This window comes from Phascolarctos cinereus, unplaced genomic scaffold (assembly GCF_003287225.1).
Source record: "Phascolarctos cinereus isolate Bilbo 61053 unplaced genomic scaffold, phaCin_HiC Scaffold_4;HRSCAF=312, whole genome shotgun sequence".
NCBI classification, from domain to species: Eukaryota; Metazoa; Chordata; class Mammalia; order Diprotodontia; family Phascolarctidae; genus Phascolarctos; species Phascolarctos cinereus.
This window is the reverse complement of record NW_027555847.1, coordinates 345,841,743-345,869,304: the sequence shown is the minus strand read 5'-3', so window position 1 is coordinate 345,869,304 and position 27,562 is coordinate 345,841,743. Positions and strand designations below refer to the sequence as shown.

The window sequence follows — 27,562 nt, the reverse complement described above, 5'->3', positions numbered from 1 at the left end:
AAGGCAATGCATTTTGGGGAATGCACTAGCATAAATAACTCTGTATATTTAAAAAAAATTCTCTGATTCCTTGTAAAATCTTGTATATTCTAGACAATTCTTGACAATATGGAACAATCTGGTTCTACTGAAGTAAAGCTTTATAGAATTCATCTTCCACACTGAAAGTGGACTATTTTCTATAAGCAAAATTGTTTTACCCAACTTTTGGTCACACTGGGATTTTTTGTACAGTTCCTCTATATAAAGCTACTATAGTCCTACAGATTTTTTTTTTTAGGCAATAGGGGTTAAGTGATTTACCCAGGGTCATAGCTAGTAAGTGTCTGAGGCTGGATTTTAACTCGGGTCTTTCTGAATCCAGGGCCAGTTCTATATCCATTGCACCACCTAGCTGCCCCTAGCCCTGAAGATTTTTAAAACTTGATGATAATCCTATTCTAAAGAAAACAGTATTGGAAGTGCTGGCAACAAGGGTACCAGTGCCTGATGTAAATGGTCATCTCTCTGTTAAAGAAATCTAAAAGAAAAGCTCAGAAACTATTATGTAATGTAGAGGTGGGGGGAGAGAGTTGAAATGCTGTGGCACAATATTATTGTATTTATTTATTCATTTGTTTGCATTCTTTACAGTGTTTTTTTTCTTCTTTTGAGTAGTACTTTAATGCTTAATTTACCGTTACTACAATAAGAAAAGTAAGGCAGAACTGAAGGCATTAGCATTGGAGACTATGCATTTTGAGACTGTCTATAGGCAGCGGACTAAAAATGGGGAGAAATGATTTCTGGGTTAGTGTTTGTCAGCCTAGTGTACTTAAATATTTTTGCCAAGTTATTTATCTTGAAAGAACAGCACAGCTATAGGGGGGATTGTCCTAGTTAGCTTTTTTCCTGTGACTCCATGTTTCCATGGGTCTCCATATTTCTTTGACTTGCTTGGTATCCTTGGGGAAATCATGTGTGCCAACTCATGCTGAGAGATGCCTAAGGTCTTGGACCGGAGCACACCGAAGTGTTTGACATGCTAAATCTATGTAAAAAGGTCAGCCCCAGTTGAATACTTGACAACTTCTCCTGAGCCTTTTTCTGTTCTTTTTAAAGCACTTGGGTCAAAGGTTTGCAAGTGCTTGTGGGTTCCTTACTCTTTATCCTTGTTTGCCAGCTTTAGAGATCACAAGGAAGCTTTATTATAATATATTTTTGTAGGGAGGGGAAATAGGAAACTTTTTTTTTCTGGGTTGAGGGTGGGAAGAATAAGGAAAGAAAGGGAAGATTTATTTTTTTCTAATAAATGAATGGTGTTTTATAGGCCCTAAGGCAAAGCTGCCATGGAATTTGCCTGTGGCAAAAATCATTAGCAAGTTTTTAAATCAATGTTCTTGAAATGAGGAAGGCTTTTAAACTGGTTAGATATTTGGAAATCCAAGATGCCCAGCTCTCTCATCTTTTTCTCCCATTCAGTGACACTTGTGCTGTTGTATACTCCCCAGTACCATGATGAGGGTAAAGGGTGAATCAAATGATTAATAATGATGAAGATATTTTTAATTCCATTTTTTTTTACCAGCTGGAAAGCTTTGTGCTCTGAGGGCTAAATACCCAGAGCAGTCACCAGAAGTGCATAAGTTTTCTTTCCAGATTTGTTCCCATGAAGACTTACGATTTTTGACAAGGCGTTTGAACTTGTTTCACCCTGTTTCTCTCACCTTTAAAAGCAAGGAGTCTCTTCCTTACTGACCTCATGGTAGAACTTCTTTTAAAAGAAAAAGTAGCAACATTTCTTTACAAAGTCAAGTGCTTCAGCCTAATAGTAGTAGGTATAATTATCCCTTACTTATGACAGTGTTTTCCCTTTTGTTCCGCCATGTCTCCCTTGGGAAAGGGTGCACTGAGGAAAAGGCTACAGACTGAAGCTGGCAGCTCTGCATCTGCCAGCATTCATTTTGGCCTTCAGCTCCTGTGCACTTCCTTCAAGGACTTAAAATAGTAACTGATGTTCAGCACCGATTCATCCAATGAAGACCAAGGTGCATAAGTGGGGCAACACAAAAAAAAAAAAGAAAGAAAACAAAGAATTAGGAACTTTTCTAGCTTTACAAATGATATATAAGATGAACATATACATATAGTACATATTTCATAGGAAAAATCATTTTAGGTTTAGAAAGGGCCTTTGCAGTCATTTAGTTCAATTATCCATTTTTTCAAGTGAAGAAATTAAGGCTTAGAGAATTTACTGGCATTATAAGGACATCAGGGAGCCAACATGTTTAAAGGTGATGGAGTAAGCTTTGCCTAGTAATTATTGGAAAAAAAAGGAAATAGTTGTAATTCCATACATAAACAACCTAGATCCCTCCAAAAAAAAAATCTATCAATGGTCAATGGTAAACAAAAATAAAACATGAGCCACAATAATACAAGTTAAATTATCTGATTTTATATATATATATATATGTTTTTATACATGTATATTCAATATAATTTGGCTGTGTGCTTATTACTAACATGAAGATCTGATCGATGTAAAAATATATAAACTACAAAAGGACCTACTTGTTTTCAGTGGAGCCTTGCATTTCAGAGAATTATTCAATTACATGTGGGCCACTGAGGCCTTGGTCAATAGGATTTGCATTTAGTGAATAAGCCCTACTACTGTCCCTTCTGCATTCCTCTAAGTGCTTTTCTATCTATAATGAAACCTCCCTGGATTTTATTCCCTTTTATACTTTTGTATCTGATTCAAAATCCATTTGTGTAGTAGAGATGTCCCATCAATATGTAAATCCTTTGGGAAGCCCTAAATTGAAACACAGTAAGTCTACATAAGTGAATTGCAATGGAATCAAGGCAGCTTAAATTTTAAAACTGGACAGCAACCACAAGCAGAGGTGCCACAGAAAAAAGATTACACTCAAGAATCAAATTAGCCTTTCAATTCAATGCTGAGTCAAATGAATGGCAAAAAACTTTCCCCCTGCTGCTATAGCATACAAACAATTAAAATTTAATGTTGCATACCAACCAAAACTCAATTAGCAGTCATCAGATATAAAGATAAAAGACAATGCCCAGCTTATTGGTAAAGTACAATGTTTGGGTACATTGAATTTGTCAAATAAAAAATTCATGATCTTAGCTTATTTTCTGTTCAATTTATTAATAATCTTTATATATATGTATGTATATATATATACATATATATGTATATATTTATGGCTTTGAGCAAAGACAAAAGAAAAAAACTAACTTGTCCCTGATCATACAGTCATTGTAAGAATCAATAATTCTATTGTCTTCTTAGCAGCAGTAGATTCAAACTTTTCATTAATACATTAAATTCTATACAGATGGAAAATTCCATACTTACGGACTTATATATGTACAGAGAAAATAGGTCACTTCTTCAACTTGCAATGGATGAACCTTTATATTACAGGAATGTGGGTCCATTTGTCCCTTAACCTAAGTGTGTGTATATACATTCATACATATACATATATATATATATATATATGTATATGTATATATATATATAATATGTATATGATTTATACCCTGTACCATTTTTATGACTTTAACATACAAACCCTAGATTTTGTCCATTCTATTACAAAGTCATTAAAAAGTTTATTTCACTGAAAGACCATGCAAATAAATTTTACTTGTTTCTGAATAACGATTAAAATTTAAGAGAATTATATATAAAAATATTTCCCTACTAAACCTATCACTCCTATCAAATGTAAACTATAAATAGTTTGAAGGACCAAAATATCTTAAGAGTTTGAATATATTTTTCAATTTCATAATAAAATAAAAAATTTGGTTCTGTTAAGTAAGTCGTCTTGCAGCATATCCATATATATGTGTACACATACACATATATATTTAGTCTACACAATTCCTTTCTTATGTACTATCCCTATGCCATCAGATACCAGCAGCACATTAAGGTTAAAATTACGTGGACTTCTATTGGTAGTTATTTCCGCAGGAGTGGGAATTTCTTACAAAATAAAAATATCAACTTTTTAAAATATATTTTTTACATACCATTTCAATAAAAGGCATACCAACCCTCATAGGTCTAAACTCTGTCCACTCTAGGGCTTTTGTTTTTTTTTTTTGCTTTCAATAATACATCTTGATGTGTAGCATATGGTTGTGTGTAACTCCTCTATTCAGAGTTTATATCAGCATTAAAGACACTTCAGACTTTCCCTTTAGAACATTTCCTTAAGGTGGGTTGGTTGGGACATGTGTTTGGTATTTGCAATAGTTGATTACTAGGACTTTTCAGATTGTGTTCCCGTCATCCACTATTTACCGTGAGAAAGTAGGCACTAATGATTACTTAGGAAAGTCTTTTGTGAAGAAACTAAACAAGAACCAATTTACAAGATCATGGGAAGATCTGAGCAAAGGAAAAAAATATTCACACAACAGTAAAGCTTTCGCCCTGCTTTCTATCACTTTTTCTGACTATTGTAGACACTTAAAATAATAAACCTTCTATCTATGGGTTGTGTAGAACACTACATGCCTTAAGATTGACTATCCACTTAGTTATACTATACACAGAGCAAATCGTGCATTCCCAAACAGACTTGATGCTATATTATATTTATTTCTTTTAAATTAACACCACAGTTAACTACCAACTACAGTGAAGACACAGAATGCACTTGAAATTCTAAATCAAGCTGTGTTTACAAATGACACCTTAAATAATAATAAAAATAAAATCTCACTTCTAGACTTAAGTTAGAGAATCCAAACCAGCATTATAGGAATTTAAAGGTAGACACAATTTATGAATGTTTAGTTTTATAATGCCAAGAAATACTGTAAGCTTTTTTCCCCCTACAATGACTGATTGAACCTATTTTTTTTTTCAAAAAACATGCAGGGAATATTTTCAGACACTTGCTTATGGCAAGGAAGAAGAAAATTGATGATTTAAGTGAAATACAAGTAATTTGCAGGATCAAGCATATAATTTTGCACAAAAACATTGTAAATAAAAGTAACAGTGTATTTTCAAGCTGTTGGGTTACATTTAAATGGTTGTCACAGTTAGGTTTGGTAAAATTTTAAACTAAGTTTTGAAGTGAAGAGATGACATTCAATTCCAAAACAATGACTTTGCCATGGCATACCACACTGCAGCTATTTTTTGTTTGGTGAGAAAAGTATTTAAAACTGGAATTAATTGAGTATTAGATCTTTCTTCATAAATGTCTGGCATCACAGTGCAGAGACAGTAGTTCACTCAGCTTTCAGAAACAAGATCAACAACCATGTTTGCAGTTGGAACTATCCAGAGCAGTGATTGTGATAGTCTTCTACTGGAGATGGTTTGATCCGATGGTGTTTTTCAACCTAATTCAGAATGGAAAGCACCAAAACATAGTATGATCTATAAAATGGGACCTGCCAATGAATACAGTTAAATAATTGTTCACAAATCAGAGATGGAAATGCAATTAATGGAACTTCTAAAAAACAAATTTTTGTTAGTTGCTGTTCCCTAGCTCATTTGAATCACCTTCTTAAAAGCAAAATTCTCATCAGAGTTAACAATGTTTTTTCACCTGTGGAGGTTAAGTTCATTCGATCAAGGAATTTTTCATAAAGTAGAGAAATACATATATCAAAGAATTTTTGAGTCAATGAAGGTTAAAAATAAATAATCTTACAACAAAATTTAGACTCCTTTAATGATTTAAAAGAAATGAAGACATAACACTGAATGCTAAACAGGTCTTTAAATTTCTTTGGGGAACTTTAAATATATATATGTATGTTATGTATATATGTATATATATATTTACATTTTGTATGTAGGGTAGAGCTGTCTAAAATATTTCTTCAGAGTAGACTACAGGGACCTATTCAGGACATAGATTAAAATAGTTTCTGGGGGAAAGTCTCAGTTTATAACAGTACTTTCTGCTTTTATAATCAGCAGAGATCATAAATTTGAAGCAAATCTTGGTTTGTCTCCTTCTGGGTCTGTACTTAAGACTGTGGAGGAATCTCTCTGTAGTGTAGCTGCTGCTGGTGGGGGGACCGGGACAGCTCCTCGGTTGGGAGGGATTGCGCCCGAAGACATCTGTCGGAAGAGAGTGACTCTCTGAGGGACACTGCCCCTGGCTCCTGCCTGAATGCCTGTGCCATGGACAGCAGAGACAGGCTGTGGGATGGAAGCTAGAGACTCTCCTACTGTGGGGTGAGGTCTGGAAATCAGAGTGGAGATCTCATGAGGCAGCGAAGGCTGAGAGGCTGAGAGGGGTCTGACTTCTCGGGTCAGGTTGGTGTTGTGAAGAGCCTGGGTACTCCTGTGCACCTCATTTTTCTGGGAGGAGATCGTGGGCGTCTGTGGTTGCTGCTGCTGCTGCTGCAGAGGCTGAGGTGGTGGCTGAGGCTGTTGGGGCTGGGGCTGCTGGGATGGCTGTGGTGGAGGTGGTTGCTGCTGCATCAGTGACAGCTGGGAAGCAGTTGGGGAAGCATATTGAAAAGTTCGAGCAGCCAGAGGGCTCTGGACTGGAGGACTGCACACTGCCGTGGTGTAGGAACAAGGTGACAAGATGACAGCTTGTTGTGGGGTCTGGGTGCTGGGACTTGGGGAATGCAGGTTGCTATGAGACAGGCTGGTTGCTGTGTAAACGGGAGGAGATTGTGTCCTCATTCGGGAGGATGGAGTAGTGGTTGTAGTGCTGGAATTCAGGGTTGGCATTTGGGGGAAATTCATAGGAGCAATGGCCTGCACCATTTCCCTGTCATGCTTCACGATCTGTTTCAGAATCTCGTTCTCCTGATTGTTGAAAACACCAGTATTCAGATCCTTCTGGAACTTCTGCAGAAGAATTGAATTTTTCTTTCCTGTCAGCAGAAGAAGAAGAAGCAAGTTTAGAAAACCTCCAAACAAAGTATGACAAGTCAGACTGAGCATGTTCCCGGTAACCTAAGCCTGGGATGGTTATAAAGATTGCTCCTTTAAACTTCACTGAAGCTCCCTGAGACTTAGTTTTCTTATTTGTTTCTCTGAAATGAAGATAAAAATTCTTGTACTTTCTTCTTGGTAGAATTGTTATGAGGAAAGTTTTTCATGAACTTTAAAATATTATGGATATGATCTGCAATTTTTTTTGTGGGGGGCAGGAGAAAGTGGTGGTCTACATTAATGTAGGAAACTTTTTGTGTGGGAACTCCATCTGCAAATGCAGAGTGTCAACTCATCTGTAAATAAGTCTTAGAGAGCTACCTGGATCATTGGGAAGATGACTATGGTCACATAGCTTAGCATGTGTCAGTGGCAAGACTTCTGCCTCTTATGTTACCAATAGTATTATTACTGACTTTTTATCTTATTTTCAATAGAATTTAGATAAAAATGATGCTGAGACAAATCACTATTCTACTATTGTTCTTTTATGTTTAATGTTTGATTATTATATTATTATTTTTACATCATCCTCATCCTCATCACTACTACTACTACTGCTCCAAAAATTGTATTTACCATGGTGTGAAATTACAGATATGTCAGAAATAGTGCCTTGACTAGAGGCAGGAAAAAGGTGGTATTTTTTAATGTATCATTAATAAAATTAATTTGCTAATACACTTAATATTCTGGAATATGGCTGAGATTCTTAGAATATATCTCTAAATCATACATATATATGTACACACACACACATACACACACACACACACATACACGAATTCATAACCCTAGGTTAAGAATAGCCACACTAAACAGAAAGTTCTAAACATAAGTGGGACATCTCATTAAAATAGTAGGATATTGTGTTATAATTTACTGAATTATACAGGCAAAAGCTATTATATTTTTAATGTCCAAATAAACATTCTACCTGTCTACTTATCAAGCTGTTCTAATTTCTTAAGTGCTGAATTCTTATAGAAATAATAAATACATATGCTTGCCTAGCATACTTGCTGAAACTAATTAGATATTTGTAAATGGTGATCACCAGACCAGGAGGAGTGATGCTTCTGTGAATGTTATACAAGGGCTCTATATTTGTGTCACATCTGGTTGCTTGGCCTTGGTTTCATCATTTCCTCATTTGAGAACTTATGGCTTCTCACTAACACTCAAATAAGAATGAAGGTAGTATTCATTCATTTGCATCAAATAAGAATATTTGTACAGTATCTGGCACATAGTAGGTGCTGTATAAATACTTATTTGCTCCTTTCCCTTTTCACATTGCCCTCTCTCTTACATTGCTTTATCTTACTACTTTAAGTATCAATGACTTCTCTGGTCCATAACCCCTCAGCAACTCAATAAACCTTCCTTGGTTGCTGGGGCAGAAATCATCACCAAGTGGTCCCTGCTGATAAGCCTCTGGAAACTGATGAAGTCTATTATTTTACCTGGTTTCTTTGGTATAGTGAGCTCCTAGTGAGGAAACTCTCCTTAACAATGAAGATGGGCAGCTGTTCTGTAATTTCTCATCCTGGACAGTTGCCTAGGTCACTGAGAGGTTTATGACTTGCCTTAGCGTCATATAGCAGGTATGTGTCACAGGTGAGACTTGAACCCAGTTTATCCTGAATCTGAGGCAGTCTCACTATGCTGTATGTCTCATCGCTTCTCTGTTGATACTGTTTCACAATTTTGAAAGAGAAAAGGTGCTAAGGAGCCTGATCCTTAGGTATCATTAAATTGCTTGGCTTATTTTATACAAATCTGTGGTTGAATATTTCTGCTTGAAAAACCATGTTTAATCAGCCAGCAGTAGATACTAGTTAGTCACAAACTTAACATTTTGAAAAGTAGTTTTAAACTTCAGCATAATCTTTCCTTGAAAAATGTGAATGCTGCTTCCAGAGGTGTTTAGCTAGATAAGCAAGGAACAGCCCAGTTATTGTGAGATTCTGTCTCCCTCGATTAATTCCAATACAATTGAGGATAAGAGATGACTTCCACCCCAAGCATATTTGCTCATAAACAAGCATGCTTCCAGGCACAACTCACTTCATCATTTACTGACATTCTACCCTCCTGCATAATTTTCCCCATTACCAAAGAAACAGCAAGAATCCCCAATGTATGGCAGAGGGTCTGAATAAAATAGCATGCCCATATAGTCCCTTAACTTCTTCCCTTCTAACTTTCAGACTATTATGGAAACTGGAATTTTGGCAGCACAAGGAAAAGGAGGAAATAAGGTTACGTACACCAATGCAATTAGGGGTAAAACCCCCTACTCTTCACTTAGTGACGCTCATGCTGTCAGCTACTAGGGATGCTATGACCCTAAATTCTTTTCTCAAAGTAGCTTAGATAGATAGGGAATTTTGGCCTGAAACAAAATTAAAAATGACAATCATTTAAATCTTCTTTTAAGAAATTGAGAGCCACTTTTGCATAGTGAATAGAGAACTAGGCTTAGACTTGCATTCAAAGATCTGTTCCTGACATAAATTGGCTGTGACCCTAGGTATGTCATTTAACTTCTCAGTGTCCTAATTTAGGGAACCCCTTCAAGACTTTAAATTGCACAGATAGTGTTAATCTGCATTGGTAGAGGGAAATGCCTATATCAATAAAATCAAAGGTCCAGTCTTTATTTCTTTAAAAAATTGAATAAAAATAACCAGTTTGCTCTAGCAGATCCCAATCCCTACACATATGGACATTCTATAGAAAGACAAAGACATGAGACGTGGACAGGAATAGAGCGGGATGAGAAGGCACAGATGGGTTGTGATCAGCACCAGTGAAAGCAATACTCACACTGAAGAGATCTCAGACCCATTGGAGTATTGAAGTGATTGACACCACTATCGCTAAAATGTCTAATGTTCTAATAGCAGAGGAGGCTTCAAGAAAGGAGATATTAATTAACAAGGAAAAGAATCAATGTTGGGTTGGATACCTCTAAATAGGCTACTTCCACCTGTGTCTACACTACAGTCATTTCCACATTCCCCATAGAGGTTGTGTTTTCATTTTTGCACATCTTAATGTAGAGAAAAATCTCTCTGAAAAACACATTAATTTAAGCTCCCAAATACATAATTTTGTCTGTAGTGTAGATTCAGGCTTGAGTCTATTTAACATTTTAGTTCTATTGGAATTACTACATAAAATTTATTTTTTTTATTTTAGTTACCTGAACAGTCATACAGTGTTGGTGTCGCTGTGGAAAGCAGATTGCATAGCTAGCAAAAATAAAAGAAAATTAAACCTATAGCATGCAGAGCAGAATATCAAGCATGGTTTGAGAACTTGCTGGATAGTCATCAGAAAACTACTATTTTCCATATACTACTAATACACCAACTCTAACCTATGACCTAAAGCATGGATATTTCACATCCACTAAACAAAAATAAAATTGCCTTGCTGAGTAAGAATGCAATAAAAAAAAGAATACCTATCCGATCTAGTCGGTCAATCGCTACTGTTTCGAAGGCTCTCCTCATCATGGGGTACTCCTCCAACACCTCATTGAAATTGTCCACAGACAGTGAGTAGAGGCGACAGTAAGTATCAGCTCGGACACTGGCTGTGCGGCGGCCTTTTGTCAAAAGGCAAATTTCTATTGAAGTAAAAGAAACAAACATTTAATAAGCAAATAGTCCATTAAGGTCCTAAGAAATTCCAAAAATATTTTTACTAAAAATAACCACCAGTGAAGCAACATCAGCCCAGCAGCAGAGTTGCTATTTCATTTCAGGATTCCTCTTGAGGATTCTCATCATCTTTGAACAAAAATTTATTAAGCATATATGACCAGCAGTATGCTAAATACAAATTTGAAGAAAGGAAAAATAAATACCTTCCCTCAAGAAGCTTACATTCTAAGGTGAAGGGGAGATGATACATTCTGGGTATTAAATAGCAAAATATCCATTGTTTTCAAAACAGTTGCTTGTGCTTTGAATAGAAGCAGGAAATGCTACCTCTTCAGAAGCTTGAAATAGAAAAATATTACAAACAATGTAAATGTTCTTTTTTCAAGGCTCAGCTTAGGTTAAACCTCCTCCTGAATCTTGCTTGTTTGTATGTTTGTTTTTCCCCTTGATCTATACATCCAGAAGTAAGCTCTCCCTGCTCCCAGATACCCAGGGCACTTTGTTTCTTGAGAATTCATTACCCTTCACCCTGTATTGTGGTAAGCCATGTCCTTTCTCTCTTACTAGTTCAGGGAGACCGTGAACTAAAGGGTTTGGTTTGGAGGCAAAGGTCCTGAGTATGTAATTACAACACTTAGTATCTTAGGTATGATCTTGGACAAGTTGCTTAACCTCCCAAGGCCTCTTTACTCATTGGTCAAATGGTGGACTAGATGGCATCTCTAAGGCTCCTTTCCTGCTCTCAGTCTAAGATCTACAAAGTTTTGGAGGCTGATAACTGTGTCTCTATTCCCCTTGCAACTTTTAGCCATGGCAGGCACTCAGTAAATGTCTTTCAAATGAATACCTATAGTATTATTGGCTATTGTTCAACTGTTCAGTTGTATATAATTCTTTCTAAACCTGTGGATCATCACACCAATACCGCCCGTGGAATTTTCTTGGCAAGGATACTGGAGTGATTTTTCATTTTCTTCTGCAGTGGATTAAGTCAAACAAAGGTCAAATGACTTGCCCAGGGTCACACAGCTCGTAAGTGTCTGAGCCTGGATTTTAACTCAGGTTTTCCTGACACCAGGCCTCACATTCTATCCATGAAGCTGTCAAACTGCCTCCTATATTATACCACACAGCAAAACATGAATTTATGTATCCAGATTGCCAACCCAAAATAATCAGAAAAAGAAAGATTTGCTTTTTCTTCTCTACTGGAAGATCTGCAATGTTTTAACATTCTTTTTTCCTTGGGCTTCACAAAAGCAATTTAATTCAACAAATATATCGGAACAATCTATGATGTATCTGGTACTGTGTAAGTCTGGCATTGTGGTAGATTAAAAAAAAATATACAGAATATGGACCCTGATCTCAAGGAGCTTATAAAATTGATGTAGAGATAAAGATTATTAATTTAGCTTCAATAGTCTCATAATCAGCTTAGGAGTTTCATACATTTGTGGTTATTAAGGATATTTTTTAAAACATAAAAGAACTCATTATACACCTTACGCTATAATTTCTCTAGAGTTTCTGAAAATATGGGCTTCAGATTCATTTCCTTTAAATAGATGCTAGGGCTGTGAAAACAAACAAGCTTGATATTTCCTGTGATCAGGCACAACAAGAAGAGAGCTCAATCCTATTGTAGCTGACATATGGCTAGTGTATTCCCAAAGGTCATTCTCATCCTAAATACTCAAAAAGATGTTGTATAAACAAGGCCTCTATGATGTTTTCTTTGGTAAAATTACAAATCTTTTGGTTTAGTGAATCATGACCCAGTATTTGACTTTTTTTTTTGTAAATCTAGATTTCCATATATGAGTTTACTCAAAAGGAAACACCTGTGTCTAATTTACTAAATTAGGAGACCTGAAAGTCTCTTGCAAAGTGCATAAAATTCATTTAACATCCCAAACTTTCAAACCTGATGAGTAGCAACAAAATTATGTAAACATTGGTCTTTTCATTTCAGGAATGTGAGTTCTGAATCCTTAGCTAATCGTAATGAGAAACTAGACAGTATGTACATGACAGAAGCATGCCATTACGCTCACAATTTTTGCAGATGTGGACACTGGGACCCAGAGCAAAATGTCACACAGCAAAATGACAGGAATTGGAATCAGATCCACAATTCCACATTTTAATTTTTTCAACCGTAAAACATGATATCAGTGTCGGCTATGATGATGATAATGGTGATAATGGTATACTCCTATAACTACTACTGATAGCACATTTTAAATCTCTATGGTACAGTGGAAAGAGGACCAGCTCTGGTGTCACATGATCTTCCTCCAAAACTATACATGTGGACTTCCAAGAGCCAAGATGGTGGAGTAAGCAGTGAACTTCTATTGCACTCCCATATTCACCTCAGAGCAATCATAAAATAACACCCCAGAACAAATCCTGGAAAAGTAGAGCCAGCAGAAAGACAAGGTGGAGCAGTTGCCTGGGAAACTTGGAGGATAGGCAAGAAAGGTCTGTCTCAATCAGGTAAAAAGGGAGTGTATTCCAAGAAAGGAAGCGTTACAGCAAGCTAATAGCAAATCCCACCTCAGCAAACCAGGGAAAGATTCTCAGTCCCTCTGTGGTGTAACAGACAAATGCCTGCACCAAGATGCACCTCCTCCCCATGTGCCTTTGCATAGCCAGGAGAACCAGCAGACTCCGACTTGGAGAGCCATCACATGCTTCAGGCCAGCCTCGGGCAGGCAGGAGTCCCCCAGCATCTCCAGACATCCATGTGCTTCAGCACATCCCCAGGTGGGTGGGCATCCTCCATAGGCTGGACCTGCACATGCTTCAGCAACAGCCCAGGGCAAACAGGCATCTCCAGGGGCCAAACCCCCATGTTCTTCAGTATAGCCATAGTGAAATGCAGAAAAACCCCACCTGGCATCAGCACATACCAGATATCACCACTAGAACCCCAGATCAGCACCAGGTGAGCTGCCAGAGATCTACAGCCTCCTGCTACAAACACCTGAGGCCCCAACACATAAAGCCAGTGACCAAGCCCCTGGCCCCCAGCACAAGAAGCTTAGGACAGTGCCCTCTGCGCTCCAGCAGGAGAGCTCAAATTTAAAAGCTAGGATATAAACAAACAAGATGATCAAGAAGCAAAAATGAACATTGGCCATAGAAAGTTACCATGGTGACAGGGAAGATCAAAACACAAACTCAGAAGAGGACAACATCATCCATATAACTACTTCTGAAAGTTCAAAGGGAAGTGTGAATTGTTCTCAAGCCCAAAAAGCCTTCTTGGAAGAGCTCAAGAAGGATTTTAAAAGCTAAATAAGAGAGAAAAAAAATGGAAAATAACTGAGAAGCATGCAAGAGAGAGTCAACAGTTTGGAAGAGGAAGGATAAAAACTGACTCAATAAAACAATTCCTGAAAAGATACAATGGCAAATGGGAAAAAATCCAGTGAAGAAAATAGGTCCTTAAAAAGGAAGAATCAACCAAATGGAAAAGAAGGTACAAAAGCTGACTGAAAAACAAATTCCTTAAGAATTAGAATTGGGCAAGTGGAAACTAATGATTCTCTGAGAATCAAGAATCAGTAAAATAATATCAAAGGAATGAAAAAAAAATAGAAGAAAATGTAAAATGCCTCACTGGAAAAACAACCAACCTGGAAAATAGATCCAGAAGAGATCATTTAAGAATTATTGAACTACCTGAAAGACATGATCAAAAAAAAGAGCCTGGACAGTATCTTTCAAGAAATGATCAAGGAAAACTCCCCTAAGATCCTACAACAAGAGGGGAAAATAGTCATTGAAAGAATCCACTGATCACCTCCTGAAAGACATCCCAAAATGAAAACTACAAAGAATATTGTAGCCAAATTCCAGAATTATCAAATCAAGAAGAAAATACTACAAGCAGCCAGAAAGAAACAATTTAAATATAATGGAACCACAGTTAGGATTATGTAGGACTCAGCAGCTTCTACACTGAGAGATCTAGAATATGATATTCCAAAGGCAAAGAAGCTTGGATTACAACCAAGAATCAGATGCCCAGCAAAATTGAGCACAATCTTTCAGGGGGAAAGATGGACATTCAGTGATATAGGAGACTTTCAATCATTCTTGATGAAAAAAAACCAGAGCTGAACAAAAAAAAAAATGATCTTCAAATACAAGACATAAGACTCAATAGAAGCATAAAAAGGTAAACAGGAAAGAAAAAAATGTTATTCAACAAGGTTAAATTGTTTATATCCCTACACAGGAAGATGATGCTTCTAACTCGAGAACTATATCTTTAAAACAACATGTGGAAGGGTTATACATAGACAAGAGGGTGTGAGTATAAGTTGACTTTAATTTGATGATAAAATTGATTACTTAATTAAGGGTTAAAAAAAGATTGTACTGGCAGAAGAGTAAAGGGGGAGGCAGAATAGGGTAAATTATATCACATGAAGAAGCATAAAAACTTATTACAGTAGAGGGAAAGAAGGGATGGGGGTCATGAGCACTGGTTGAACCTAACTGTCATCAGATTTGGCTCAAAGAGGGCATAAAATACACACTCAGTTGACTATAGAAATCTATCTTACTCTCTAGGGAAGTAGGAGGAGAAAGGGGAAAGAAAAGGGAAGGGGGCTGATAGAAGGGAGGGTAGATTGAGGGAGGTGGTGGTCAGAAGCAAAACACTAGTGAGGAGGGAAAGGGTGAAAGGAGAGAAAAGTATAAAAGGGTGTGGGGGGGGATAGGATGAAGAGAAAGACACAGTAATCAGAACTGTGAATGTGAATTGGATGAACTCTCCCAGAAAACAGAAGCAGATAACAGAGTGGATTAAAAACCATAGTCCTACAATATGTTGTTTACAAGAAACACATTTGAAGCAGAGATACACACAGAATAAAGGCAAAAGGCTAGACTGGGATATAATATGCTTTAGTTGAAGTAAAAAAAAAAGGAGTGGTAGCAATCCTCATCTCAGACAAAACAAAAGCAAAAGTGGATCTAATTAAAAGAGATAAGGAAGCATAGTACATTTTGCTAAAAGGCACCATAGACAATAAAGTAATATCAATAATACACATATATGAATCAAGTATCCAGTATCCAGATTCTTAGAGAAGTTAAGTGAGTTATAGGAAGAAATAGACAACAAAACTATACTAGTGTGGGACCCCAACCTTTGCCTTTCAGAACTAGATAAATTTAATCACAAAATAAACAAGAAAGAAGTTAAGTAGGTGAACATAATGTTAGAAAAGTTAGATGCAGTAGAACTCTGGAGAAAATTGAACAGAATTAGAAAGGAATGTACCTTTTTTCAGTAGTATATGGCACCTACACAAAAATCAACCATGCACTAGGGCATAAAAACCTCATAATCCAATGCAGAAAGGCAGAAATATTAAATGCATCCTTTTAGATCATAATGCAATAAAAATTACATGTAATAAAGAGCCATGGAAAGATAGAATTACAATTGGTTGGAAACTAAATAATCTAATCCTAAAGAATGAGTGGGTCAAACAACAAATCATAGAAACAATCAACAACTTCATTCAAGAGAAAGACAATAATGAGACAACATACCAAAATTTATGGGATACAGTCAAAGCAGTACATTGGGAAAACTTTATATCTGTAAATGCTTACATGAATAAAAGAGAAAAATGGGAGATCAATGAATTGAGCATGCAACTAAAAAGCTAGAAAAAATTCAACAAATTAAAATTCCCCCAATTGAATACCAAATTAGAAATTCTGAAAATCAAAGGATAGAATAATAAAATTTGAAATTAAGAAAACTATTCAACTAATAAATAAAACTAAAATTTGTTTTTATTGAAAAAACAATAAAATACAAAAAAAAACCCTTTTGGTTAACTTGATTAAAAAGAAGAAAAAAGAAAACCAAATTATCAGTACCAAAAATGAAAAAGGCAAATTCACCAATGAAGAGGAAGTCAAACAAAAATTAGGAGGTACTTTGCCCAATTATGCCAATAAATCTGACAATCTAAGTGAAATGGATGAATATTTACAAAAAAAACTATAAATTGTTCAGAATAACAGAAGAGGACATAAAATATTTATATAATCCCATTTCAGAAAAAGAAATTGAACAAGCCACCAATGAACTCCCTAAGAAAAAATCTCATAAAGTCACTAGCTTCCAATTGCTCCATTCTAATTTTTAAGGAAGTATTTTCTTCAGTGAACTTTTGGACTTCCTTTTCCATTTGGCCAATTCTGCTTTTTAAGACATTCTTCTCCTCATTGGCTTTTTGGACCTCTTTTGCCATTTGGGTTAGGCTACTTTTTAAGGTGTTATTTTCTTCAGTATTTTTTTGGGTCTCCTTTGGCAAGCTGTTCACTAGTTTTTTGTGATTTTCTTATATCACTCACATTTCTCTTCCCAGTTTTTCCTCTACCTCTCTTATTTGCTTCTAAAAAGCCTTTTTGAGCTCTTCCATGGCCTGGGCCTGATTCATATTTTTCTTGGAGGCTTTGGATGTAGGAGCTTTGACTTTGTGGTCTTCTGGTTGTATGTTTTGATCTTCATTACCAAAGATTCTATGGTCTGACTTTTTTTTGCACCTCTGTTTGCTCATGATCCTAGCCAATTACTTGAGTTTTAAACTCTGTAACATAGGGGTCTGCTTCCAATGTGGAGAATGTACTATCCCAAGCTTTGGGAGTTTTGTGCAGCTATTTTCAGAAGTACTTCTAGGAACCTGTACGTTTTCAGTTTTCACAAGGTGGTATGATCAAGGGCATGGTGTTTATTCCTTTCCTGGCCTTTGCTCTGGTCTGTGATTGACCACAAGCATCCTGTTCTGCCTTGGAACTGAGAGGAGAATTCTCTCTCCACAGCCACTACAAGCTCCACCAGGCCAGCACTCCTCCTTGACCTAGGATTGCTGCTCAGAACTGTGACCCAGATTCAAGCAGGGAAAAGCAAGAAAATCCTGCCTCAGCACCTGCAAAAGATCCCTGCAGTGCCCCTCTGAACAGCCACTCGATTCCCTCTCAATCTGTGGGCCAGAAGGTCTGGAAGGCAGCTGCTGACCTGGGGCTGCAGCTGGGGCTGGGCCTGGGACCTTTCTTCTCCCTCACAAGAGTCACAGACTTCTCCTACTGACCTTCTAAGTTGTCTGTGGTGTTTTTGGGCTAAGAAGTCTGGAAACCGCCACAGCTGCCCATAATTCAGTCCTCTGAGGCCTGCTCCAAGTTTGCTGAGGCCTGTTTTACCTGAGCACCTATGCCAAACTGCATTCCTCTCCCAGCCAGGTGCAATAGACCTTTTTAATCACCCATCCAGATTGTCTTGGGCTGGAAATTTGTTTCACTCTGTCTTTTTGTGGGTTCTGCTGCTCTAGAATTTGTTTAGAGCCATTTTTTTAACAGGTATTTGGAGGAGTTTGGGGGAGAGTTCAAGCAAGCCACTGCTTTCATTCTGCCATCTTGGCTCTGCCCCTCAGAAAAAATCTCCAGGGCCAGATGAATCTTCAAGTGAATTCTACCAAACATTTAAAGAACAGTTAATTCCAATTCTATATAAACTATTTGGAAAAATAGGTGGAGTCCTATAAAATTATTTTTATGATACAAATGTGATTTTGATAACTAAACTGGGAAGAGCCAAAACAGAGAAAGAAAATTATAGACCAATTTCCCTAATGAATATTGATGCAAACATTTTAAATAAAATATTAACAAATAGATTACAGCAACTTATCATGATGATGGCACACTATTACCAGGTGGGATTTACACCAGGAATGTAGAGCTGCTTCAATATTAGGAAAACTATAAGCATAATTGGTCATATCAATAACAAAACTAACAGAAATCATATGATTATCTCAATAGATAACTGAAAAAGCTTTTGACAAAATACAACACCTATTCCTATTAAAAACACTTGAGAGCATAGGAATCAATGGAGTCTTCCTTAAAATGAAAAGTAGCATCTATCTAAAACAATCAACAAGAATTATATGTAATGAGGATAAGCTAGAAGCATTCTCAATAAGATCAGGGTTGAAATAAGGATGCCCATTATCACTACTGTTATTCAATGTTGCACTAGAAATGTTAGCTTTAGGAATAAGAAAATGAAAAGGAACGGAAGGAAGTAGAGATTAAGAAATAAGGAATAGTTGAAGGAATAAAGATAACTTAGAGAATCCTAGAGAATAAAGTAAAAATTACTTGAAATAATAAACAACTTTAGCGAACTTGCAGGCTATAAAATAAACCCACAAAAATCTTTGGCATTTCCATATATTACTAACAAAGCCCAATAGCAAGAGATAGAAACAGAAATTCCATTTAAAGTTACTGTAGACATTATAAAATATTTGGGAGTCTACTTGCTAAGACAAACCAAGAAACTATATGAACACAATTACAAAACATTTTTTACAAAAATGAAGTCAGATCTAAATAATTGGGAAAAAAATCAGTTGCTTATGGGTAATCAAATTAATATACTAAAAATATCAATTCTGCCTAAATTAAGTGATGTATTCAGTGTCAAACTACCACAAAATATTTTATAGAGGTGGAAAAAAATAATAACTTTCATCTGAAAGAAAGGTCAAGAGCATCAAGGGGAATAATGAAAAGAAATGCAAGGGAAGATGGTCTAGCTGTACCAGATCAAAAATATATTAAAAAGCAGTAATTATCAAAGGTATTTGGTACTGGCTAAGAAAAAGAGTGGTGGATCAGTGGAATAGTTTAGATACAAAAGACACAGCACTCAATGATTATAGTAATCTACTATTTGATAAGCCCAACGACTCCAGCTTCTGGGATAAGAACTCACTATTTGATTAAAAAAAAGTAGTTGGGGAAACTGGTAAATAATATGGCAGAAACCAGGCATAGACCAGCATCTCACAGCGTATGTCAAGCTAAGGTCAAAATGAGCACATGATTTAAACGTAACGGGTGATACCATAGGTAAATTAGAAGAGCAAGGAATAGTTTACCTATCAGATCTATGGAGAAGGGAAGAATTTTTGACCATACAAAAGAAAGAGAACATTATGCAATACAAAACAGATGATTTTAATTCAATTATATTAAAAAGTTTTTACACAAAGAAGGCCAATGTGACCATGATTAGAAGGAAAGCAGAAAGCTGAACAACAATTTTTGCAGCCAGTATCTCTGAAAAAGGCCTCATTTCTAAAATATATGGAGAACTTAGTCAAACTAATAAGAATACAAGTCATTCCCTAATTGATAAATAGTCAAAGGATATGAACAGGCAGTCTTCAGATAAAGAAATTAAAACTATCTATAGTCATGTGAAAAATGCTCTAAATAACTACTGATTAGAGAAATGCAAATTTAAACAACTCTGAAGTGCCACCTCACGCGTGTCAGATTGGCTAACATGACAGAAATGGAAAATGATAAATATTGGAGAAGATATGGAAAAATCGGAACACTAATGCATTGTTGGTGGATCTCTTAACTGATACAATCATTTTGGAGAGCAATTTGGAACTATGCCTAAAGGGCTATAAAACTTCATACCCTTTGATCCACCAATACCACTACTAGGTCTGTATCCCAAAGAGATCATAAAAATGGAAAAAAGGACCCACATGTACAAAAATATTTATAGCAGCTCTTTTTGGTCAGCAAAAAATTGGAAAATGAGAGGATGCCTATCAATTGGGGAATGCCTGAATGTAAATGAATGTAATGTGATACTATTGTACTATAAGAAATGATGAGCAGGCAGATTTCAGAAAAACCTGGAGATACTTAAATGAACTAAAACTGAGTGAAGTGTGCGGAAGCAAGAGAACATTGTTCATAGTAACAACAATATTGTGCAATATCCACCTCTGATAAACTTAGCTCTTCTCAGCAATACGATGATGTGAGATAATTCTAAAAGGCTCATGAGAGAAAATGCTATTCACGTGCAGAGGAAGGACTATGATGTTTGAATGCATATGGAAACATACTATTTGTCTTTTTATTGTTGTTGTTATTGTTTTTTGTTTCTCATGGTTTTTCCCTTTTGTTCTGATTCTTCTTTCATGACATGACTAATGTAGAAATATGTTTAATATGACTGTACATGTATAGCCTATATCAGATTGCATGCCACCTTCTGGAGGGGAGCGTGAAGGAAGGGAGAAAAAAATTGGAACTCAAATCTTACAAAAGTGAATGTTGAAAACTAAAATTAAATTAAATAAATAAACAAACCTATATATGTGATTTGGGCAAGTCATTTAACTCATTTGTTAGACTAGGTGGTCCCTGGAATCAGTTCCACCTCTAAATTCATGATCCTATGATTTTATAATCTAGGTTCTAACCACGCCTCCACTGGTTACTACTAAGAAAGTCAGAAAAATAATAATAATAGTATTAAACACTAGCATATCACTTCCAGAGCCTTGGTTTTTTGTTTTATTTTGTTTTGTTTTGTTTTACAAGTCAAGTGAAAGGGCTGAACAACATAGACTCAAGTACCTTCTAGCTATCTATATCTACAACCTTTGTAAATTATAATAATTTCATTTTTTTATTTGTGTCTCTTGTATCTTTCACAGAGACCAACACATAAAAGTTACTTAATAAATATTTGTTGATTGATTACTTAAAAATACTAACTTTGATGGAGTATTATAACCATGGCTGTATCTTGGCTGAGACATTTTCTCATGCTTTGTTAAAACATAAGGTCTTATCTACAAGGTTTTCTCTAAGTCTTTGGCCTCAGAAAACTCCTTTTTATTTCTTAGATTTTCACTCAATTTGAGAAAAGCAATTCTAAGCAATTCTAATTAATTCTAATTTTTGTCTTGTTACAGATAAGTTGCTTTAATGGAAAGATTTTTGACATATAGTCATTGTCTATACCAATGGAATCACAGATCACCTTCAAAAAATTAAATATTTTCATGACTTGATTTATTCAGTTTCTTGGACGCAAGATATAAATTTGAATTTTTTAATCCTTAAATACTATTATCATATGAAATAAAATGTCCTTGTTTTACAAAGTTGACATGTCCACTCTGAGTAGAACATGTGCTTTGAGCTACTTTCTGATGGTGGTTATGGTTTTTCAATGTTCTAATTAGACTAGTGCCTCAGATGTCCAATTGCAAGATGCCTTTTTAAGATTAAGGGTCCAATCTGTGTCCATAAAAGACAGAATTCTAGTGTTGCCGAGAATGTGCACTGAATAATGATTTGAGAGTCTCTATTCTGTTACTTATTAGCATTATGACCTTTGTGATTCTACTTAAACACTTTGGCTACACTTTTTTCATTGGTACACTTGCTGGTTATATGAATCTCTACAGTAAGCTCCCCCTGCTTTAACATGCTATGATTTTAACTGCACTATAGTAGTAGAAAAGTAGTGGCCTTGTTTTCCTTAATATTATCTAACACGTCAAGCAATTATCTTACTGAATGAACTGATTTTGATTACTCATCTGAGTAATTTTTCTCTGTCTCTTTGTCTCTCTCATACACACATGCATACATACACATATACATATAAGAATGATTGACTTCATCTGTTAGCATATTTTTCATAAACTTGCATATTGGTGAATTTAGGTTGAATACTTTTTCAACAGACCTTGAAATTCATAGCTAAATTTAATTTACTGCAAAATTAAAATAAAGCTTTCAAAGACTGAAAAGGAACCTTTCCCTTTCTTTTGTCTGTTGACATTCAACACTCTCCAGCTACACTTCATTAGCTACGCAGAAGTAGAAATAACAAGTAAGAAAGATTACTGGATGATGTGAAAAACACACTCAAAATATTCAATTTGATATTCAGAAATACCTTATTGGAAATCTGTATATCACAAATGTTAGGCATAATAAAAGTTATATTTAACAAGGGGGAAATTATTTTCTTATTTTTTTTAAATTCTAAAGGACTTCATGAATTGAATTTTTAATCAAAACATGTATTATATGTAAACTGTTTTCCAAAACTTTCCAAAAACATATGGATGCTAGTTGTTGTTGTTGTTGTTGTTGTTGTTATTTCCAAATCCAAGCCAAATGAGGCATTGGCCTTTTAATGGACATCATTAACTTTTGATTCTAAGGGATTCTACATGATAAAAATGGCACAAACATTCTTTGATAAAAGTAGTACATTCGATCACCCCCCACCACATCACCACCAAAAATCCCCACTGAAATTGGATTCAGATGACCTGAATTCAAGTCACAATTCCACTATGTACTAGCTGTATGTCCTTGAGCAATTAACTTAATTTTATAAGTCTCAGTCTGACAATCTGTGAAATGGAAATAATAATACTTGCACTATCTCCTCAAAAGATTGTTGTGAGGAAATGACTTTGCAAACATTAAATGCCACATGCATGTGAATTACTCTTATTATTGTTGCTTTTATTATCACTTCAAAACCATCAGCACCAAGAAGACCATTTATTGAGTAGTTCTAGAAGGCACATTTCTGTCCTGTTGGTTGCAACATTTTTGAGGGTAAATTCAATTATCAAATAACCCATGCAATTATTCCCTCCCCCCATGTACTGTTTATAAACCATTATATATATATATATATATATATATATATATAATTTAATAGTACATATTTTATAATATTTTTTCTTTTTACTGTATTCTTTGTTTTTTATTTGTTTATCTTGTCTCCCTATCAAAATTGTGTACTTTCTAGTGGTTGACTGCTGAACTTTTATCTCATGTATTTCCTAGTGCCTATTATATGGATGCTTTGTTTACTTTTAAAAGCCTAATAACATTTCAATGGGAGGCAGCAGGATATGAGGGAGAGTGCCCCGAACTGGATCCTAGGCCCATCTCTCCCATCTGCTAGATATGTAACACTGGATAGGATACTTGATCTGCTTGGGTCTTTCTTTATCTGAAAATTGAGGAGATTATCTCTAAGCTTCTTCCATTTCCAATAGTTCTGACTGTATTCTAGGATAGATCCCAAGACCTACTTAGAGGCCTATTTTCAACCTTCCAGATAATATTATGCCCCGTTACCCTGCTGGGTATCTCCCCAATGTGCTAGAACCTGCCAAGTACTTTATAAACATTCTTTAATTAAGCCTCATAACGCATCTGTGAGTTTTATGGGCCATGTGTATAATGCAAAAGGAAAAAAAAAACCTAGAGAATTTGGCAATGTTCCCTATGATGTCCTTACTACCCAAGTGGATAATTAAATTGCTTTTGGAAGCTTTGGTGGTCTGGGAGAGAGGTGGGGAAGGGAATTAATTTCCAAGTGGTTGTTTAATAGAAAAAGGCAGAAGCAAATTTGCATGCATTTTTTTTAGGTTAGAATAGGTAGAAAGTAGTATTCCTAGATTTCCTTGGGCAGCTACTATTCAATTCAACAGGCATTTATTAAGTGACTAACTATGTGCAAGGTAAATGCTTGCATATGTTATGCTTGTGTACTCAGTTCAATTAAAAAAAAATTCGTTAAGTGAATGTATACCATGAGTCCCAGAATATTGTGCTAGAGGCTGGGGAGGAGACAAAGTTTAAAGAATACCTAATCCTTGCTGTCACAGAACTCCACAATTTAGTAGGGAGACATTGCAAATATAGGAATAACTCATGTAAAATATGGCATGATATCCAAAATAAAATTGCATAAGGATTCTATGGGGACACTCCTAATTATGCAGCAGCAGCCACCAAACAACAAAGGGAAATTAGTTTGGTAATAGTTTCATATCATCTGGCAGTAAATCTCCTTGTCATGGAAAAACCTCTGTGATGATGACTGGTCCTTCATGTGAATGGGGATCTGTAGGATTTCCCTTGCTATGCTTTACTTGGCACTGAAAAATCAGTCTGTCTACTGGGTAACAGGGATCCAAAATCAAAAGTAAAACAGTCCCTGACCTCAAGGAGCTTAGATCATAATATTCCACCTAATGCCACTTCTGGCTAAATACTTTCAATGGCACAGAACTCAACACAATAAGATAAATCATTACATTTTGGAATAGATGGGGTTAGTTATTAGAAATATAATTTTCCCTATGTTGAACCAAAATCTGACATCTGTAACTTTTATTCCCTGCCCTTTGGAACCATCTAAGATATATTTATATATAATGAATCTGTGATAGTATAAGTATAGGAACTGCCTTCCTTAATGCACTCCAAAATCCATAAACTTAGAAGATAAGTCTGTTTTATTCTCCAGATATGACCCCTTAATCTTCAACTGACCCTGTGCCCTCTATCTATCTATCTATCTATCTATCTATCTATCTATCTATCTATCTATCCATACATACAATTTTTTTCCTTCAACTACCCTAATACTGACAAAGTTCTCATGAGTTACAAATATCTTTCCATGCAGTAATGTAAACAGTTCAATCTTAATAAGTCTCTTATGATTTCTCTTTCCTGTTTACCTCTTCATGTTCCACTGGAGTCCTGTATTTCAAAGTCAAATTTTCTGTTTAGCTCTGGTCTTTTCATCAAGAATGCTTCAAAGTCCTCTATTTCACTGAATGACCATTTTTTCCCCTGAAGGAGTATACTCAGCTTTGCTGGGTAGGTGATTCTTGGTTGTAATCCTATCTCCTTTGCCCTCCAGAATGTTATATTCCATGCCCTGTGGTCCTTTAATGTAGAAGATGCTAAATCTTGTGTTATTCTGATTGTGTTTCCACAGTACTTGAATTGTTTTTTTCTGGCAGCTTGTAATATTTTTCTCCTTGATCTGGGAACTCTGGAATTTGGCTATAATATTCCTAGGAGTTTTCCTTTGGGGATCTCTTTCAGGAGGAGATCAGTGGATTCTTTTAATTTCTATTTTGCCCCCTGGTTCTACTATATCAGGGCAGTTTTCCGTGATCATATCTTGAAAGATGATGTCTAGGCTTTTTTTTTGATCATGGCTTTCAGAGAGTCCAATAACTTTTAAATTCCTTGTCCTGGATCTATTTTCCAGGTCAGTCATTTTTCCAATGAGATATTTCACATTCTCTTCTATTTTTTCATTCTTCTTTGGGATTTGTTTCACAGTGTCTTGATTTCTCAAAAAGTCACTAGCTTCCAATTGCTCTATTCTAATTTTTAAGGAAGTATTTTCTTCAGTAAGCTTTTGGACTTCCTTTTCCATTTGGCCAGTTTTTTTCTTTTTAGGGCATTCTTCTCCTCATTGGCTTTTTGGACCTCTTTTGCCATTTGGGTTAGGCTATTTTTAAAGGTGTTATTTTCTTCAGTATTTTTTTGGGTCTCCTTTAGCAAGCTGTTGTCTTGTTTTTCATGATTTTCTTGTATCACTCTCATTTCTCTTCCCGGTTTTTCCTCTACTTCCCTTACTTGCTTCTCAAAATCCCTTTTTTAGCTCTTCCAAAGCCTGGAACTGATTCATATTTTTCTTGGAGGCTTTGGATGTAGGAGCTTTGACTTTGTTGTCTTCTTCTGGTTGTATGTTTTGATCTTCTTTTTCACCAAAGTAAGGTAATACAGTCTGACTCTTTTTGTGCTGCTTGCTCATGATACTGGCCAATTATTTGAGTTTTAAACTCTTTGTTAAGGTAAGAATATGGGCTACCATGTGGAGAATGTACTGTCCCAAGCTTCAGGGGTTTGTACAGCTGTTTTCAGAGATACTTGTAGGGACCTGTAAATTTTCAGTTCTTCCAAGGTGGTGTGATAAGGGGTGAGGTATTTACTCCTTTCCTGGCCTGTGCCCTGGTATATTAGTGACTATAAGCACTCCTTTCTGTCCTTGAACTGTGAGGAGGGTTTTCTCTCCAAAGCCACTACAAGTTCCACCATGCCAGCACTCCTCCTCAACCCAGGACTGCTGCCCAGAACTGTGACCCAGATCCAAGCATGGGCAAAGCAAGAGATTCCTGCCTCAGCACTGGTAAGTGATCCCTGCAGTACCCCTCTGATCAGCCACTCAATTCCCCCTCAGTCTGTGGGCTGGAAGTTCAGGATGCAGCCACTGCCCCAACACTGGAGCTCTGTGCTCTGGAACTGGCTTTGAAACCTAGCTCCTCTCTCACCACAGAAACAGACTTTTCCCACTGACCTTCTAAGTCTTTGGGTGGGGAGTCTGGAATCTGCCACAGCTGACAGTGATTCAGTCCTCTGAGGCCTGTTCCAGGCTCACTGTGGCCTGTGTGCCCAAGATGCACTGAGCTCCTCTCCCATCTCAGCCCGATATACCTTTTCGATCAATCATCCAGGTTGTCTTGAGCTGGAAATTTGCTTCACTCTGTCTTTTTGTGGGTTCTGCTACTTTAGAATTTGGAGGCATTTTTTTAATAGGTATTTGGAGGGGTTTGTGGGAGAGCTCAAGCAAGTCACTGCTTTCACTCTGCCATGTTAGCTCTGCCTCCACAAGCATATCTTCAAAATAAAAATGTAAATTGGACATAAGCTCAATAAAAAATCCTGGAAGAGCTAAAGAAATAGATGAATGGTAGAGGATAATTTAGGAAAAGAAATGAAAATGATACAAGAAAATTAAGAGAAGAGAAATTACAACTCAGTAAAAGAGGAACAAAAATAGTGAAGAAAATAACACTTAAAAATAAAACACAGAATTAGCCCAATGGTAAAAGAGGTACAAAAGTTCACTGAAGAATAGAGCTCCTTAAAAAGCAGAATTGGCCAAGTGGAGAAAGAGGTACAAAATCTCATTGGAGAAAATAATTCCTTAAAAATTAGCATTGGGCAAGTGGAAGGTAATAACTCAATAGAACATCAAGAAACAATAAAATTAAAAGAAGAAGAAAAAAGAAGAAAATGTGAAAATTCTCATCAGGAAAAAAAAATGTGACCTGGAAAATAGATCAAGAAGTGATAATTTAACAATTATTAGAGAACCTGGAAGTCATGATTTAAAAAAAAAAAGGAGCCTAAAAATCATGTTTCAAGAAATTAT

At 36.1% G+C, this 27,562-nt stretch overlaps 1 protein-coding gene across 1 annotated transcript in view; it reads right to left on the bottom strand.

Annotated features, from left to right (window-relative positions):
- Positions 1–3,568: 3,568 nt before the first annotated feature.
- The window catches only part of HCN1 (hyperpolarization activated cyclic nucleotide gated potassium channel 1), a 603,333-nt gene continuing 579,339 nt past the window's right edge, over positions 3,569–27,562 (bottom strand). Inside the window, 2 exon segments of the mRNA XM_020996730.2 lie at positions 3,569–6,891; positions 10,428–10,592. Coding sequence (XP_020852389.2) covers positions 5,981–6,891; positions 10,428–10,592 — 1,076 coding nt within the window. The 3' untranslated portion in view covers positions 3,569–5,980.